At 38.1% G+C, this 16,255-nt stretch overlaps 1 protein-coding gene across 1 annotated transcript in view; it reads right to left on the bottom strand.

The window, feature by feature from the left end:
- QRFPR (pyroglutamylated RFamide peptide receptor) overlaps positions 1–16,255 on the bottom strand; it is a 54,935-nt gene that overhangs the window by 19,022 nt on the left and 19,658 nt on the right. The window contains exon 2 of the mRNA XM_055274691.2: positions 1,131–1,289. Within this exon, the coding sequence (XP_055130666.1) occupies positions 1,131–1,289 (159 nt within the window). The remainder of the gene's footprint in view (positions 1–1,130; positions 1,290–16,255) is intronic.

Genomic DNA, 16,255 nt, shown 5'->3' with positions numbered 1-16,255 from the left:
TGTGTTCATTGTGACTTGCTGACTCAGGAACAATCTACAGCAAGCTGATGATCCAGAAATGCCTAAAGCAAAAGTATGAAGTGGGTGGAATGTGCCTTTGCCAGGCATCCCCAGCACTCAGAACCCACTGTTCTCATGTACCCTGTCACTTTCTACCCTTGTGTACTCACCATAAGGGCAGCAACCCTGTTCTCCACTTTTCTAAAAACACATTTCCTGCTCCCTATCATTATCAACCTGCCTGGCCAGGTGCAGTGGCTCACACCTGTAATCCTAGTACATTGGGAGGCCAAGGAGTACAAGGAGAGGCCAAGGGGGAATGGCTTGAGCCCAGGAGTTCAAGACCAGCCTGGGAAACATAGAGAGACCCCGATCCTACCAAAAATAAAAAAAAATTAGCTGGGTATGGTGGTGGGCACCTGTGGTCCCAGCTACTTGGGAGGCTGAGGTGGCAGGATCATTTGAGCTTGGGAGGCTGAGGCTGCAGTGAGTTGTGATCACACCACTGCACTCCAGCCTGGGCTACAGAATGAGACCCTGTCTAAAAAAGAAAAAAAAATCGACCTGCCCTTGTTAGCTTAGCTTGGAGTCTTCTCATCTCAAGATGATAATTCCCAGCTGGGGGTAGTGGCGCATGCCTGTAATCACAGCCCAGACATTTGAGACCAGCCTGGGCAATGTAGCTGACACTCTGTCTCAAAAAAAAAAAAAAAAAAAAAGACAGTTCTCAATCTAATGAATGTTAATGTGGCAATGCCACTGATAGGTTATCTTAGATTAGCTGAACGTGGTGCTTAAACATTTAAGATGTAAACTGATAAAGTATACCTAAAATGATACATTTTCAGTGCTGAGGTCAGCCTAAAAGAGAGACGGTGTGGAGATGATGAAGGCAAACAGGGAAAGCACTGAAACTCTCAAATTATATTCCAATGCCTACAAGTTATCTTATCTGAGTAGATACGAAGCTACCCTTCTAGTTTAAAATTAGTTAAATTTATATTCCAATGCCTACAAGTTATTCTTATCTGAGTAGATAAGAAGCTACTCTTCTAGTTTAAAAATATGGTTCTCTATTCTGTAATGAAGAATGTCATTCACACTGCCATTGGCACATCCAGTGGCCTCACCTAGCATTGTGAAAGCCCTTCGGTTGGTGTATTGCCACTTCATTTTAAAAGGATGCACAAGTCCCTGGTGCCTTTCCACAGCAATGCAGGTCATAGTGAGGATTTCTGTCACAACAGCGGTAGACTGGACAAATGGCACCATCTTGCAAATGAAAGCACCTGCAGTAAGGAAATAGGACAAATCATACATCAAAACAAAAAGAATAAAGGTTTCATCTGTGTCTTTGTAATTATCACAATCAGTCCATTCTGAGCCTCTGCTAAAAAGTTTGATAATTGTAATTACACCATAGACACAAAATAATTGAAAAACATTGCATTGGCTTATCTTTCTCCCTCTAACTGAATTTTACATTCCTAAATGCTATGCAATTATGTATAATAAGACAATGAAAGGACAAATCAGTATCTAGCCATAGAAACAGTGGAAAAAAAGCAATATGACCTTTGCTTGGGGAAGAGCAAAGTCATTGTAAACTGGCCTCCTGGGCTCTACACTACAGAGTAATCTTTGATTCTCTCTTTTCTTTTGGCTTCCTGTCAAATCACAACAAACAATAGTTCTCATCAAAGACTCCCATATTTCTTCTTTTATCATTTATTCTCCTTTGACTCCCTGTCTAAGACTTTATATATGTACAACACCATTACACTCCAAACTGATTTTACTTTCTCTAATGCAATGGTCTCAAAGTGGTGGCCACTAGGCAAGCTTTAGCCTGAAAACGTGCTTTATTTGGTTACATAATAGTTTAAAATATTTGAATGTATTGTCAGTCTTTTAAAATATTTATACTATCTGTCTGGCCTCTTTACCATTTGGATTTGTGAGTCTTGGTCTGGCATTTCTGGTCTTGAACCCATGCTGCTTTCTGCTACCAAATTCATCATTCCCAGCTACGAGAGAATCATAAACTCAGGGAATATGAAGTTGGAAGACTCATCAGAGGTTATCTAGTTTTAGTTTATACCAAAAGCAGACATACTCTCTTCAACTTCTCTCTGAAATGTTCTGCCAAGCTCTGCTTAAATACAGGTTGAGCATCTCTAATCCCAAAATCTGAAATGATCTAAAACCCAAAGCTTTTTTGAGTGCTGATATGATGCCACAAGTAGAAAATTCCACATCTTCCCTTATGTGACGAGTCACAGTCAAAACACACAAAATTATTTAATATATTGTATATAACTACCTTAAGGCTATGCGTGTAAGGTATATAAGAAGCATAAATGAATTTCATGTGTAGACTTCGGTCTCATTGCCAAGATACCTCATTATGTCTGTACAAATATTTCAACATCCCAAAAAATCTGAAATCTGAAATACCTCTGGTCTCAAGCATTTCAGAGAAGGAATACTCCATGGGAATACTCCTTGCTTTCACAGCCCCACTTCAGGTCTTTGCATGGCTTTTCCTGCTCCTCAGAATGCTATTCCCTGAGATCACTCCCCCACATCCTTCCCTGAAGTCTGCTCAAATGTCACTGTGATGGTTAAAGCTATGTGTCCAGTTGACTGGCTTAAGGAATACCCAGATAGCTAGCAAAACGTACTTCTGGATATGCCTGCGAGGGTGTTTCCAAAAGAGATGAGCATTTGAATCAGTAGATGAGAGGAGAAGATCCTCGCTTCCTAGTGTGGTTGGGCAGCATCCAATCCACTGAAGGCGCAAATAGAACACAAAGGCACAGGAAGCGTGAATTTGCTCTCTACTGAAACTGGAACTGGCACCTTCTCCTGCCCTTTGACATCAATGCTCCTGGTTCCCATGCCTTCTGACTCAGGCAGGGACCTACACCAACAGGTCCCTGGGTTCCCAGGCCTGCAAGCTTGAACTGGATCTCCACCACTGGCTTTCCTGGGCATCTAGGTGGCAGATAGTGGATCATGGAACTTCCCAGTGTCTGCAATTGAGTGAGCCAATCCCTCATAATTAATCTCTCCTAAATATCTCTAAATATCTTACTGGTTCTGTTTCTCTGTAGAACACCGACTAATACAGTCACCTTCTCAATGAGGCGGACCTACTCTAACAATCATATTTGTAATTGAGCCTGTCCCATTCCCTATCTTCTCTCATTCCTCATCTCTTTTATTCTACTATTTTCCCATTCTCTTTCACATGTTAACATACTGATATATAATATATATGCTGCTAATTTGTTTTTTATTTTTATTATTTTATTACTGCTTTATTATTTATTTACCCCTACTAAAATATAGATAATGCCAGAGCAATAATTTTTGTCTATTTTTTTCACTGATGTATTCCCAGCTTTAAGAATGGCAATACGGTAGGCCATTAATAAATATTCACTGAATTGAAAAGAACAAATGAGTAGGAGGCTTGTCACTCCTAAAGGCATCCCGCTCTATTTTAGAGAGGCCCTAATTGGAAAAAGTGCTTTTAAATCCCACTCATTCCTAACTTTGTTCTCAGAGTCTCAGAACCAACCAACTATCTTTTCCAAACAGTGGCTCCACATGTATTTGACAGAAGCCTTCATGTCACTCCTGTCTTTCTTAGTTGTCTCAGCTGTTTCTCATTTGCTATGCTTTTCAGAGCTTTCAAAAAGGTGAATGGAGAAGGGAACCCCCATGGACCATGGCCATGCACCAGGCAGAAGGGAACTCACCAATGTTCAGGATATGACTTGGCCAAGGCAGAAACTGTGGGACTGTATTGGCTCCCCAAGTCTGGACACCCTCTTCTGTGACTGAAACTGATGCTTATATCAGCCTTCTGTGCTAGACTTTTCAAATGGCTGGCTTCTGTTGAACTTGAAATCAACTTGAAATGAATTGGATCATGTTAATAGACATTTTGTTAACCCAAGACTTCCTTACCTCCTATCCTATCCCTAAGGGGAAAAATGTACTTAGATATCACTCTAGATACTCCCTTCCCAATCCTTTTTGGGGGCTCCAAATGGCAACCCAAGAACCAACCCCACTCACTTCTATTCCTTGTCACAGTTTCCCAAAACAAAATCCTGTTTAAACTTAAGGCCTTCTTTTGTTTAGAAAGATGGTTTAGATGCCAATGGTGGGAATTTACTTTCAATGTTAATAAATTCCACTGTGTTTGAATAGTTACTATACTTGAATAAATCAGTTTACCTCAAATCCTGGTTTGGATGTGATACTTGAATAAATGAATATAGGTATAAATTATTAATCTGCAAATTTGTCCTAGGTTTTTTCTCTTTTCTTGCAAATTTAATCAAAACTTTTTCTATTGAGAAGAACCTTGCACTTTTTAACATTTTACAAACAATTTGGTTGAAAGGAAATATATTTTAAATACAACTATCCAAACAAAAAAGAATTTTTGCTGCATTCATTTTAGTGTTATCTCATTATAGTGTTATCCATCCCGAATATATTCACTTTGTGTATTATAGCACAGGATGTCTGTCAATTGATTCATTGATATCAGTATACACTCTGATTCTGCTTTATCTGATCTCTTAGCCACTCTGAGCCTCAATTTCATTATTTGAAATAAGGGATTAATAATACCCATCTGTCATAGGACTGATGTATTTCATAAAGTGACATAAACACCTAATACTGGATACATTCTTTAATAAATGGCAGCTCTTTCATCATTGGGCAGCCCTATTAAAAGAATTAAGGTAAATATGATGTACATGTTCTTTGTGGATAAACTGACCATTAAAGAACACCTAATCTAATAACCTTATTTCCCAGAGAAAGACACTGCAGTTCAAAGAAGTTAAATGATGTGCTCAGGTCCACACAGCTATTTATTGACAGAATGAGTCCAGGTTGTCAGACTCCAGTTCCTTCCGTTACGTCACCCTCACTTATTGTGCCCATGCTATGTGGCAGTTTTCTTGTCTACCTGCTCATAAATCATCTGTTTAATAACCCACCTGTGAATTTCACACCAAGCTGTAGTATAATCTGTCATCTTACTGTTTTAATAAATTTGGAACAGCATTTGCCCTATTCATTACTTCTGACATTTCTCCAACCAGCTCTCTAAGAAATTACTGAGAGTGTTTCCTTGATCACATTTCCAAGTTTCTTCAATGTTCTGTCATGTAATTTATCTAGGATGTAGATTTGAGTTCTTTTAAAAATAGGTACATGCTCTTTTGCTATCTACTTACTTACCGTGGATATTTATTTGCATTCTAACCATCTTTGCCCTTTTTAATTGAAAGAGCACTTTTCAAGGCCTAGAAAACTAAAACAAAATAAACATTGAAGACTTCTGGTTTTCCTCTGCCCTTCATTAAGCCTATCATCAACCCTCCCTTTCTTTTTCAGCTTCTTGTTCTGGTAATCTCTCTGTTAGCTCTTCAGTCAGCTTATTCTACCCTTTATCTTTCCCAATGTGAATTGTATGGGTCTAAATTATTTGTAAGAATGCATCTTTTGTGACATTTCTTCCCATAAATATGGTAATTTTAAACTGGGATAATCCTACATTCCCCGCATAGGGACTGTTTACTTGGGACAGCCTTCCTTTTTTTCCTTACAGGACAATTAGATGTTAGTATCACAGTTGTGCTTCTTAAAGTCGGCCTGGAATGGATATATCTCATATTTTGATTTTCCAGCATCCACCTCATTTCTCCAAATGGCAACACAATTTCATTTTAGAACATTAACTCTCCTCCACTGTGGGCAGGTTAGGTAAGAGCTCCTACTTAGGAGGACAAAGGAGTAATAGGTGAGATCCTCTCTAGTGTTGAAAGGTTGAATACAGATGGAAGAGAGGTTTGGGGTGGTGTGGTCACGTGCTCACCAGATCATAAGTGCTAATAGGTCACTGCTGAGTTATGGCTGCTGACCTCTGAGCTCCCTTGGTCGCTTTCTGTTGTAGGTGCATTCCTTCAGCTTCATGCTGATCCTGTAAGCCTTCAACATCCTTCCAATACATTCTCTTCTCTTAAGTTACTTAGCTGTCAACTGTTGCTTGCAACGAAGTAGACTTATTTGATATACTTCTCTTTTGCTACCTTATTCTCTGGAAGGTAGATTTTTTAAAAATGTAGTGTACTACGGGCTATGTTCTCTCTGTGTGTACCGTTAACTCTAAGATTAGACAGTCCTCAGTCCTACTACTACAGTTTGCCTCCACTGCTGCTTCCGTTTCTACTATGTCTGACTCTTGGGATAGAAGCTACAATTATTTTATTTTGCCTACTGGATTAGGAACAATTGCTTTGGTGTAATATCTACTGCCTTCCATTCTCAACTTTAACTCATTTATACAACTCTATTGCCCAAAACATGGACCTTTTGCTCTCACTGAGAACGATGTTCACTCTCCTATCCACTCAGCCACCACCACACAGAGCAAGTCTTAATTCAAAGAGAAACAAGACTACATTATTTCTAAACATGATGCTTGAAAGTTGAAAACAGTTTGGGCAGTGTTTGTATTCACTTTAGTGTGTAACAGTGACTTTAAAAAGGATATGAATGGAAAGGACAGAATGAAAAAAAACAGCGTCTTTAACTGTAGAGAATATTTAAAACATTATTAATTTAGAAAATAGTATAATGAGGTATAATTGCATGAACGTATCTAATGATAATAACTACTCTGTGAATAATTTGTTCCAAGGTTGTTGAAAAACAATGTGAATAGACACACTGCAGTTTCATAAAGGAAAGGTTACTTGATGCAACCACTATTTGGAATAATGGTCTAACAGATTATAAAACAATCTGGCATATAATTACCTTAATTTCATGTGCCAAATAAACAAATCATATTCAAACAGTCTATGCGCCCTTGTCCCAATACAACCTGTAGGGTCCATAGGCACAGACCTGGGGATGGAGCTCTAGCCAGAGGCCATGTCCTTCTCTTCCCAGCACTTCCCTGCCCCTCTTCCTGTATCATTAATATATAGAAATGTGATTGTGTCTTTATCTTATATGCTGTGACCTTGCTGAACTCACCACTTATTACCTCTAGGAGTTTTTGTAGATTCTTTGGAATTTTCTACATAGAAAATAATGTCATCTGCAAATATACTTTTATTTCTTCCTTTACAATCCGCATATGTCTTACTTATTGTCCTTGTTTCTCTTAGTGGTTTTCCTTTGAGTGCAATTTTGCATAAGAGTGATGAGAATCAGACATCTTTGCGTTGTTCTCAATCTTAGAAGAAAAACATTCAGTCTTTCACCATAAAATATGATGTTAGCTGTAGGTTTCTTGTAATGCTCTTATCAAATTGAGAAATCTCCTCTATATTACTAACTTGCTGAGAATTTTTGTCATGGATGGGTGTTGAAATTTGTCAAGTGTTTTCTTTGTTAATTGGTGTAATCATATGATTTTTTTCTTCTTTAGCTTGATGGATATGGTAGATTACACTGATTTTGGAATTTGAGCCAGCCTTGCATACTTGGAATAAATCCTACTTCGCCATGATGTATAATCCTTTTTATACATTGTTGGATTCTGTCTGGTATTATATTGATATTTTGTGTGCCCATGTTCATAAGAGCTATTCATTTGCAGCTTTCTTTCTATTGAACTGTCTTTCTCTGGTTTAAGTGTCAGGGTAATGAAGGCCTCATAAAGTAAGTTGGGAACTATTTCTTCCAATTCTGTTTTCTGGAAGAATTTGTGTAAAATTGGTTCTTTTTTAAATGGCAAAATTCTCCATTGAAATCACCTGGGCTTGGAGACTTCTTTCATGAGAGCTTTTCAATTACAAATTCAATTTTTTTATTTCTTACATTAAAAAAATTTTTATCAAAGAATTATGAGCATGTGGTTTAAAATCAGAAGGGCTACAATAAAAAAGAATAGGTGTCTGCCTATTTCCCATAAACCACTTGTTTTTAATTCTACTGCTGGGGGCACTACCATCTCTAAATAAATTGTCTTATACAGCTTTTCTTTTGATTTATTGATTTCAGATGATATATATAAATTACCTTCTTGGGTAGATGGGCTATTGGTTCACTTTTGTCATTTCCCACTGTTGCTTTTCTTACAGTTATAACACTGTCTTCAATAACTTATTTGGAAAGGTTTTAGGGGATGTATTTCTTAAATTCTAGCATGTAGTTTCTTCTACTTTGACGCTCAAAGTAATATATTAACTCCCTCTTCATTAGTCTATTAACTTCCAACAGTCTGTCTTGCCCCCCACTCGTGAGATGATACCTCATCTCGGTACCTCTCTCTTCCCATTTTCACATTCTTCTTTCTCCAAATGTCTTTTATCTATAACTTTACATTTACTCTGTCAAGACTGATAGCTTTTCATTCTGTTCCACAGGATATTAAGTATTCTTCCCTTGGCCTACTTTTTAATTATAAAAGATTAAAACCATAAACAGCATTTTAATTACCATGACTGATATTAACTACAAAGCCAATGTGTATGTTTTAAATACATCTCCCTTTCAGTGACTTTATAGTCACGATCCTTGTGAATATACTTATTTCTCTAAAGCATACTGTATTTTAATCTGCTTTTTATATGGACATAACTTTTTTTTTGGATAGAGTATTTTTATTTAATTTTTCCTGGAGTTTTGGGTTGTATTTCTTTTTTCTAGTTGGAAGAAGAAGATATATCTTCTTCACCACAGTATAGTAGTTTAGAGTATAGGCTCTAGAATTGGGCTGTCTGAGTTTGAATCATGGGTCCATCACTTGCTAACTGTGACCTAAGGCAAATTATCTTACTTCACTGTGTCTTGGGTTTTCTTATCTATAAAATGTAGATGATAATAACAGTACTTCCCTCATAGGACTCTTAAAGGATTAATGAGAAAATAAGCCTACTGTGTTTAGGCCAGTGTCTAGTACTATGTGGAAATGCATTAGCTATTCTTATTATCATCATCATCATTTTTACTATTACATCTCAACTTTTAACATCACATATATACTTCTTGGAATCAATTCCAGTGTTTGTTCTTTTAAGACTTCCTTCTAGAAGACCACTGACTTCCAATTTTGATGACTGCAGTTTGTGTTTTGCTTTGTTTTGTTTTTAATGACTGCTCTACAGCTGTCATCACAAACAACCCCATCAAAAAGTGGGCAAAGGACATGAACAGACACTTCTCAAAAGAAGACATTTATGCAGCCAAAAAACACATGAAGAAATGCTCATCATCACTGGCCATCAGAGAAATGCAAATCAAAACCACAGTGAGATACCATCTCACACCAGTTAGAATGGCCATCATTAAAAAATCAGGAAACAACAGGTGCTGGAGAGGATGTGGAGAAATAGGAAGAGTTTTACACTGTTGGTGGGACTGTAAACTAGTTCAACCACTGTGGAAGTCAGTGTGGCGATTCCTCAGGGATCTAGAACTAGAAATACCATTTGACCCAGCCATCCCATTACTGGGTATATACCCAAAGGACTATAAATCATGCTGCTATAAAGACACATGCACACGTATGTTTATTGCGGCACTATTCACAATAGCAAAGACTTGGAACCAACCCAAGTCCAACCAATGTCCAACAACGATAGACTGGATTAAGAAAATGTGGCACATATACACCATGGAATACTATGCAGCCATAAAAAATGATGAGTTCATGTCCTTTGTAGGACATGGATGAAACTGGAAGTCATCATTCTCAGTAAACTATCACAAGGACAAAAAACCAAACACTGCATGTTCTCACTCATAGGTGGGAATTGAACAATGAGAACTCATGGACACAGGAAGGGGAACATCACACTCCAGGGACTGTTGTGGGGTAGGGGGAGGGGGGAGGGACAGCATTAGGAGATATACCTAATGCTAAATGATGAGTTAATGGGTGCAGCACACCAACATGGCACATGGATACATATGTAACAAACCTGCACATTGTGCACATGTACCCTAAAACCTAAAGTATAATAACTTAAAGTATAATAAAAAAAAATTCATTTTCAATCGATTTCTTCTCTGGTTTCTTTAATTTCATGGTTTCTCATTTCTTGCATTTTACCCATATTTTGCATAATATTTTTCAAGTAACTTCTTCAAAATAATAAGGAAAGTAAGCTCTTTACATTCTTATATATCTTAAAATGGCTGTAGTTTGACTTAAATTCAACATCATCTGCCTTTAGAATGTTGAAGACCTTACTTTATTGACTTTTAGCATCCACTGTTGGTGCTAACCTGTCTATATTGTCAGCTTGATTTTTGCTCCCTTATAAATATCCTGGTTATGGCCAGGTGCGGTGGCTCACGCCTGTAATCCCAGCACTTTGGGAGGCCGAGGCGGGCGGATTACGAGGTCAGGAAATTGAGACCATCCTGGCTAACACGGTGAAACCCCGTCTCTACTAAAAATACAAACAACAACAAAAAATTAGCCAGGCGTGGTGGCGGGCACCTGTAGTCCCAGCTACTTGGGAGGCTGAGGCGGGAGAATGGTGTGAACCCAGGAGGTGGAGATTGCAGTGAGCCAAGATCGCACCACTGCACTCCAGCCTAGGTGACAGAGGGAGACTCGGTCTCAAAAAATAAAAACAAAAATAAATAAATAAATAAATAAACAAATAAATATCCTGGTTGCTATTTGGAAGATTTTATTGATCTCTTTGTAATCAGAAATCTGAAATGTTATGGGGATGTGTTGAAACATGTGTCATTTTTTTACTCTTTTTTCCATAGCCCTGTGTGTATCTTTTACATTTGGCAACTCTCAGTCCTTTACCTCTGTGTTTTTCTTTGTGCCTTTAAAAAATAACTCTATTGATCAGACGTTGGAATTCCTGGATTGATCCTCCTATGTTTATACCTTTTATATACAGATATAGATATATAGATTTGCCTATTTGCTCCACATTATGGAGATATTCTTGTTTTTGTCTTCCAATTCTTCTAATTTATATATAATTTCAGCAATATTTGTACTTTCAAAAGCTTTTCTTGCTCCTAAAATATTCTTTTCAGAGAAGCTTGTTCTTGATTTATGAAGTCAGTCTCATCTTAAATTCAGACACATACCCCCCATTTAATATCGAAAACTCATTCCTGAAAATGAGACATTCTATGTGGAAATGTGCCCTCGTCACCTATTTCCTACTGTTTAAAAGGCCAAATTAAACATCTAACAGATTTCATTAAGTATAACTAAAACATAGGAAAGCCAGCATTTAAACATATAAAATCTTAAAATATTGGTCCCTGGTTGCAAAACAATTAGAATGGTTATCAAAAGGTTTGTATGCATGTTACTCTGTATCAATAACATGCCCATTTTTCATGGTACATCATAAATATTTTTATCCAATAAGGCATAGCAATCAGCACACAGCAATTTATACATGCATTAGAAAAATGCAGGTAAAATTTACAATGAAAATAGGGCAATTACCTGGGATGACCCATTACTCCTGAAGAAAAAAGCAAACTGGAAACTTGAAGAAAGTGGAAAGGGAAGGATGGTTAAAATGTAGTCATTGTCAAGGCCTATGGAAAGTGACATCATGGGTGAGTTGGATGACAAAAGGGCAATTTCATGCAAGAAGCAGGCAGAGATTCTTTGTCATTTTCATTGAGTAGGGACTTGTAAATGATGAATGGATCTTCAGGGGATGCAGGTGTCATTTTAGGATGAAAAACTACAAAATCAAACTTTACTTAACTCTCTTCAAGTTTATGTTTATAGAATATTTTGCACAGTGTTATAAGAGTCAGGCACTCACAGTCCATCAAGTTCCAGGATAATATTCTTCACTGTATTTTAGTCCCTATATTATTTTCAGCGAGTGGTGTCTGGTGGTTTGATTGAAGGCTCTCCCCGTTATCACTATAATCAACTATTTCAGATTGACATTCTGAACAAGTTTAGTACTTGATTTCTCAGCATGACATTTAAAGAATTCATCAATATCTTTTTCAATCTCTTCTCAAAACAAGTCTTCTTTGCGAGAGTAACAATGGCAAAGAATGGTTTACATTGAATAAAATGATATGATGCCTCTCTTAGTGTCAACATTCGGCATGGGCATCCCTCTGTGAACACTAGACATGCTTTTCAAAACAACTATTTGTGATTTTGATGTATTTGGAAGGTATTTTATTTTTGGAAGGTAGCTTGGCACTTTTCCTATATATCATTTTGCTTATAATATTAAATTATTGAGTTTGGAACATAAACTTTTCTTACATAAAAATCAGCTAAAAGGTCGCCGTTGAGTGATACATTCATTGCAAAAGTTTGAGACTTATAAGCCAATACTAATTCCACTGGGAAAATGTCAAATGAGGAGAAATTCTTCTGGATATGCTTGTATGTATAAAAATACTAATTAGAGTTTATTTCCAAATTCCCTTCTATGATTAACCATTTCTTCCAGTTTTCATTTATTCGTTTGTTTTGTTCTCCTTTATTCTGGGGCTTAATACCTAGGTGATGGGTTGATCTGTGCAGAAAACCACCATGGCATATGTTTACCTGTGTAACAAACCTGCACATCCTGCGCATGTACAATAAAAGAAAGAAGGAAAGAAACCTTTCCTCAACTATCCGACAATCCTTGGTTATCCTTACATGTTTTAGAATGGGACAGCATGAAAGACCACTAGCTGCTCTGTGTACAGGTAGGAGCTGTCCCCTGGAAAGCTTTGACTTAGGATGAGTGGGTCTTGATACTGTGAGTCTCACAAATTTCAGACTTTTAGGTTTTACTTTGTGGATCCACAGCTCATATGAATTCTGTAGTTCTCTTCAGAGTGCTTCCTTCAATTACTTTATAAGAACTGTTCGTGTGTATATTTGCAGCAAAAACAAGTTCCCCAGTGTACAATTATGTCTATACTGGTATTTTTCTTCTAATTTTCATTATTTTAATAGCTACAAATACAACTTTAGAAAGGTAACTGAGTTGCTTAAACTTTCCACTAATGACAAAAATTAGATTTTCAAATAATAGAATAAAATGAGCCTGGGTTAAACATTAGGACAGTAAAGTAGAAATCAGAAATAATGGGGTTTCATTATGTTCATAATGTTAAAATAACCCACTGTGAAGTAATAATGGAAGGAATATTTTTGTATACCAGGAAAGAAATGGAAAAACTTTAGGCATTAGAAAGAATTTCTTGAATGTGAAGGTAATCAGGCAACAAAGCACATTATAAAGTGAACTTCCTCAGAAATGATTAATAAAATATTAGGAGTACTTATGTAATTCATGTACTCATTTGTTCACCAAAGTTATAACTCCAAGTTAGTATAAACTATGTAAAAAAAAAAGCAGAATGGTTAAATAAATTGGGGTATGCCGATATAATGCAAATCATTCAATCATTAATAATCTTTCAAAAGATATTTAATAATGCAACCAAAAAATGAAATTAAACAGTAAACAAATAATATATTCATATACAGACATATACAAACACTAAAAGGTTTCTATTTTGCTAAAAATGCATGTGGGAAAAACATAAATACACTAAATTTAATGCACTGATGTGATCATCATAATTCTCTCTGGCTGTTGGAACACATTTTTTTGTTTTCTTTACATGTATTTGTTCTATACATTCATTAGAATGTTTTGGATTATGAGTTAAAAATTCAATTCAACTGGTTTAAACAACAAGGGAAATGTATTATCTAACATAAAAATAATTTCAGAGGTAGGGCAGTAACAGGGTCATAAATGCCACAGCTGAATGACTTCCCTACATTTCTGAGTTCTCTCCACTGGATTTCTTTGTCCTCCTCAGTGTGGTTTGCTTTGTCCTTATGATTGTCACTTCGACAAATAAGATGACTGCAGTATCTCCAAGCACTGCATCTCGAACAAGATTCAAAGACCAAAAGCAGAAAACAAAGTATATACTTTCTCAAGCCCTTCATAAAAGTAAGGAAAACCTCAGACTTTATGGCAAGAATGGATTACATGCCCATTTAAAAAATCATCATTGTGGAGCCAAGATGGCCGAATAGGAACAGCTGCAGTCTACAGCTCCCAGCATGAGCGACACAGAAGATGGGTGATTTCTGCATTTCCAACTGAGGTACTGGGTTCATCTCACAGAAGAGTGCCAGACAGTGGGTGCAGGACAGTGGGTGCAGCGCACCATGCGTGAGCCGAAGCAGGGCGAGGCATCGCCTCACCTGGGAAGCACAAGGGGTCAGGAAATTAATTCCCTTTCCTAGTCAAAGAAAGGGGTGACAGATGGCACCTGGAAAATCGGGTCACTCCCACCCTAATACTGTGCTTTTCCAACGGGCTTCACAAATGGCACATCAGGAGATTATATCCCACACCTGGCTCAGAGGGTCCTATGCCCACGGAGCATCGCTCATTGCTAGCACAGCAGTCTGAGATCAAACTGCAAGGTGGCAGTGAGGCTGGGGGAGGGGCGCCTGCCATTGCTCAGGCTTGAGTAGGTAAACAAAGTGGCTGGGAAGCTAGAACTGGGTGGAGCCCACTGCAGCTCAAGGAGGCCTGCCTGCCTCTGTAGGCTCCACCTCTGGGGGCAGGGCACAGACAAACAAAAGACAGCAATAACCTCTGCAGACTTAAATGTCCCTGTCTGACAGCTTTGAAGAGAGTAGTGGTTCTCCTAGCATGCAGCTTGAGATCTGAGAATGGGCAGACTGCCTCCTCAAGTGGGTCCCTGACCCCCGAGTAGCCTAACTGGGAGGCACCCCACAGGAGGGACGGACTGACACCTCACACGGCTGGAGACTCCTCTGAGACAAAACTTCCAGAGGAACGATCAGGTGGCAGCATTTGCGATTCACCAATATCTGCTGTTCTGCAGCCACTGCTGCTGATACCCAGGCAAACAGGGTCTGGAGTGGACGTCCAGTAAACTCCAACAGACCTGCAGCTGAGGGTCCTGACTGTTAGAAGGAAAACTAACAAACAGAAAGGACATCCACACCCAAAACCCATCCGTATGTCACCATCATCAAAGATCAAAGGTAGATAAAACCACAAAGATGGGGAAAAAACAGAGCAGAAAAACTGGAAACTCTAAAAATCAGAGTACCTCTCCTCCTCCAAAGGAAAGCAGCTCCTCACCAGCAATGGAACAAAGCTGGATGGAGAATGACTCTGACGACTTAAGAGAGGAAGGCTTCAGAAGATCAAACTACTCCAAGCTAAAGGAGGAAGTTCAAATCAATGGCAAAGAAGTTAAAAACTTTGAAAAAAAATTAGGTGAATGGATAACTAGAATAATCAATGCAGACAAGTCTTTAAAGGACCTGACGGAGCTGGAAAACACAGCACGAGAACTACGTGACGAATGCACAACCCTCAGTAACCGATGCGATCAACTGGAAGAAAGGGTATCAGCGATGGAAGACAAAATGAATGAAATGAAGTGTGAAGAGAAGTTTAGAGAAAAGAGAACAAAAAGAAATGAACAAAGCCTCCAAGAAATATGGGACTATGTGAAAAGACCAAATCTACGTCTAATTGGTGTACCTGAAAGAGATGGGGAGACTAGAACCAAGTTGGAAAACACTCTGCAGGATATTATCCAGGAGAACTTCCCCAATCTAGCAAGGCAGGCCAACACTCAAAATCAGGAAATACAGAGAATGCCACAAAGATACTCCTCGAGAAGAGCAACTCCAAGACACATAATTGTCAGATTCACCAAAGTTGAAATGAAGGAAAAAACGGTAAGAGCAGCCAGAAAGAAAGGTCCGGTTACCCACAAAGGGAAGCCCATCAGACTAACAGCGGATCTCTTGGTAGGAACTAAAAGCCAGAAGAGAGCGGGGGCCAATATTCAACATTCTTAAAGAAAAGAATTTTCAACCCAGAATTTCCAATCCAGCCAAACTAAGCTTCATAAGTGAAGGAGAAATAAAATACTTTACAGACAAGCAAATGCTGAGAGATTTTGTCACCACCAGGCCTGCCCTAAAAGAGCTCCTGAAGGAAGCACTAAACATGGAAAGGAACAACCAGTACCAGCAACTGCAAAAACATGCCAAATTGTAAAGACCATCAAGGCTAGGAAGAAACTGCATCAACTAATGAGCAAAATAACCAGCTAACATCATAATGACAGGATCAAATTCACACATAACAATACTAACCCTAACTCTAAATGGGCTAAATGCTCCAATTAAAAGGCACAGACTGGCAAATTGGGTAAAGAGTCAAGACCC

This window comes from Symphalangus syndactylus, chromosome 4, assembly GCF_028878055.3.
Source record: "Symphalangus syndactylus isolate Jambi chromosome 4, NHGRI_mSymSyn1-v2.1_pri, whole genome shotgun sequence".
Taxonomy (NCBI): domain Eukaryota; kingdom Metazoa; phylum Chordata; class Mammalia; order Primates; family Hylobatidae; genus Symphalangus; species Symphalangus syndactylus.
This window is presented reverse-complemented; position numbering and strand designations above follow the sequence as displayed.